This window comes from Wasmannia auropunctata, unplaced genomic scaffold, assembly GCF_000956235.1.
Source record: "Wasmannia auropunctata unplaced genomic scaffold, wasmannia.A_1.0 LD334211.1, whole genome shotgun sequence".
Classification (NCBI taxonomy): domain Eukaryota; kingdom Metazoa; phylum Arthropoda; class Insecta; order Hymenoptera; family Formicidae; genus Wasmannia; species Wasmannia auropunctata.
In genome coordinates this window covers 21,980-24,292 of record NW_012028679.1, presented here as the reverse complement: position 1 = coordinate 24,292, position 2,313 = coordinate 21,980, and the positions used below count along the sequence as shown (strand labels likewise).

At 28.0% G+C, this 2,313-nt stretch overlaps 1 protein-coding gene across 2 annotated transcripts; it reads right to left on the bottom strand.

Annotated features, from left to right (window-relative positions):
* Nucleotides 1–139: 139 nt before the first annotated feature.
* On the bottom strand, nt 140–2,120 carry LOC105459079. Of its 2 annotated transcripts, none has more exons than XM_011704770.1 (6): nt 2,009–2,120; nt 1,601–1,810; nt 1,313–1,523; nt 1,093–1,222; nt 797–1,030; nt 140–480 (listed from the first exon to the last, which is right to left on the bottom strand). In XM_011704770.1, exons 2-6 carry the CDS (start codon nt 1,723–1,725, stop codon nt 347–349), a joined length of 834 nt encoding a protein of 277 aa, XP_011703072.1. In that variant the 5' UTR covers nt 1,726–1,810; nt 2,009–2,120; the 3' UTR covers nt 140–346. The 2 variants fall into 2 exon arrangements, with proteins under 2 accessions (XP_011703072.1, XP_011703073.1); XM_011704771.1 differs by having other exon boundaries at nt 2,029–2,117.
* Nucleotides 2,121–2,313: the final 193 nt, after the last annotated feature.

The window sequence follows — 2,313 nt, the reverse complement described above, 5'->3', positions numbered from 1 at the left end:
TTTTGTGATACATATGTATCACAAAATAAAGTGTTGTAACCTTTATGTGATCCAATGTACACATGCATAAAAATATAAAATTTTGTTAACGAATTTGTTATTATAAAATATACATATTTACATAAAAAACTCGTTTGCATTTTAATCTATTATATAAAAATATTTATTAATATAATTGTCTAATCTGCATTACAAAATATATCTTACAAATAAGCGTCAAATATGTTTCGTAGTGAAATTCGTTACATGTTAATGTAATTGAGTGCTTTTATATTTAAATAAATATTATAATAATTAATTTATCAATAATCATTAATATTCTCGTAATTCAAGAAAATCAGTTTTGTTAGGTATTTTTTCTCATATACTCGTCAACAGCAATGCATAATTTTTCCCACAGTTCCATAAGATCGTTTTTTGTCAAACCAATCTTACAAAATTCTTTTAATAGAGAACGATTTTCTTCGGAAAATTCCATTCCTAGATCAATAAATTAACAATATTCTTTATTATTTATAAAATGATTTTGATTAAAAGGAAAAAAATTTTTTGGTGATCAACTTAATAGGAAGAATTACTTAAAAAATATTTATTTATGTAATTTGCTGTCTTTAATCTAATCTTGTATATTATATATGTCAAATAATATATACAAAATTAATAATTCTATTTGTGTCAATATTATATTAAGGAGATATTTGACAATGAGTTCATATCAATTGCTAATTAATTAAAATTTAATAATCAAAATCACCTATCGTTTCTCTGTTTAATAACAAAAATAAACTTTTTTTACCTGTGTTTGTTGATTTTACTGTAAAAAAATGCTCAATTTGCCATGTTAGGTCCAAAAATGTCATTGTCCATTGAAATATCACATAACTTTTCTCTGTATCTATGGGTGAATGTATATACACTAATATGCCTCCATTTTCCTGAGTACATAACTCAGTGCTTGCATATTTCTTTAATTCTAAACTGTGTAGAATCTTAGATCTAAGGATATTGTTTTCATTGTAATCAGAAAGTGCTAAAAAGAAATATAGCCTTTATTGTACAATATTTTATAGTAATTTTATTGTGATTACTCACCAGACATAAGAAGAGAAAAATTTTTCATCTTTGTAATTTTCTGGAACCAAGAAGTTATTTCCAACATATAACAATCTTGGACATCTATAAAGTAGCACATTATGTCCTTGATTTTAAAATCATTTAAATTCTGAGAAAAAATTAAAAGAAATGAATAAAAAAAGAAATAAGAAATAGTTGATTATATAAAGAATTGTGTATTTCATTCTTCTTTACATACCTTAAAAGTTACTGTTAATCTCACATCAAAGGAAATTGTTTTTGTTACTACTTTAGCAAAGTACATATAAACATCATCGCGTAACCATTTTTTATCAACATTTTTGAATGTTATTCCTGTTACTTGACCCGTAATTTCACACAATTTAGCTTTATACTTGATAGATGGAAATTCTGACAGCTCGTAATCTTCATCATCGGAAGATAGTGTGCTACAATCATTTCGTCAGATCATAAAAACGAAACATTTACACATTTATATTTATTTATTTAATTAATAATTATTTACGTATTGAAATTGATTAATTTTTGATGTCTGTTTTCTTCTTGATCCTTCAACTTGTCTCTTAAATAAGTCACCTTTTTTAAGAGTTCTTTTTTCAACTCACGCAATTGTATTTCTTCGTTTTCCATTTGTTTATGAAATTTTATTATGCTTGCTTCATGAATAAGGAGATGTCTTCTTCTTTTACTTATAAGGGCCCTGATTCCTAGTTCCCTGTACAGTCATGGACACATTCGGTTGTGACATTTTCTTTTTTATAGGTTTCAAAACGCACTAATATTTTGCAAATGCGCACCACGATTGGTGTTATACTGTCTCTAAACTAAAGATAGTACATCGTGGTTCGTATTTGCAAAATATTATAGTTATCTATAAAGTATATATTATGTATATTAAACTTATATTAGAAACCTATAAAAAAAAGTCGCAACCGATGTGTCCACAACTGTACAGGGATAATCTTGGCCCAGCTTACAATAGGCCTGTTTTTTATAGCTGAACCAGAGTATAACCAGAGAGGATCCTAAGAGCGGTCATACCCGCGATTTAGCTGCGATGGCGATTGAGCTGGTTTCAGCGCCTCTGGAAAGTGGACATTGAACTACCAACTAGAGAGACCAATAAGAAGCACGCTTTCCGTCCAACGCGTGCTTCTCATTGGTCTCTCTAGTTGGTAGTTCAATATCCACTTTCCAGAGGCGCTGAAACCAGCTCAA

What these genes read in the sequence shown, in the direction of transcription:
- LOC105459079 (XM_011704770.1), bottom strand. Translation starts at nt 1,725, where the DNA reads ATGGAAAACGAAGAAATACAATTGCGTGAGTTGAAAAAAGAACTCTTA. An exon ending in GATTAACAGTAACTTTTAAG is followed by an intron (nt 1,223 to 1,312) that starts GTATGTAAAGAA and finishes ATTTTTTCTCAG; the next exon opens with AATTTAAATGATTTTAAAAT. An exon ending in TTTTTCTCTTCTTATGTCTG is followed by an intron (nt 1,031 to 1,092) that starts GTGAGTAATCAC and finishes ATTTCTTTTTAG; the next exon opens with CACTTTCTGATTACAATGAA.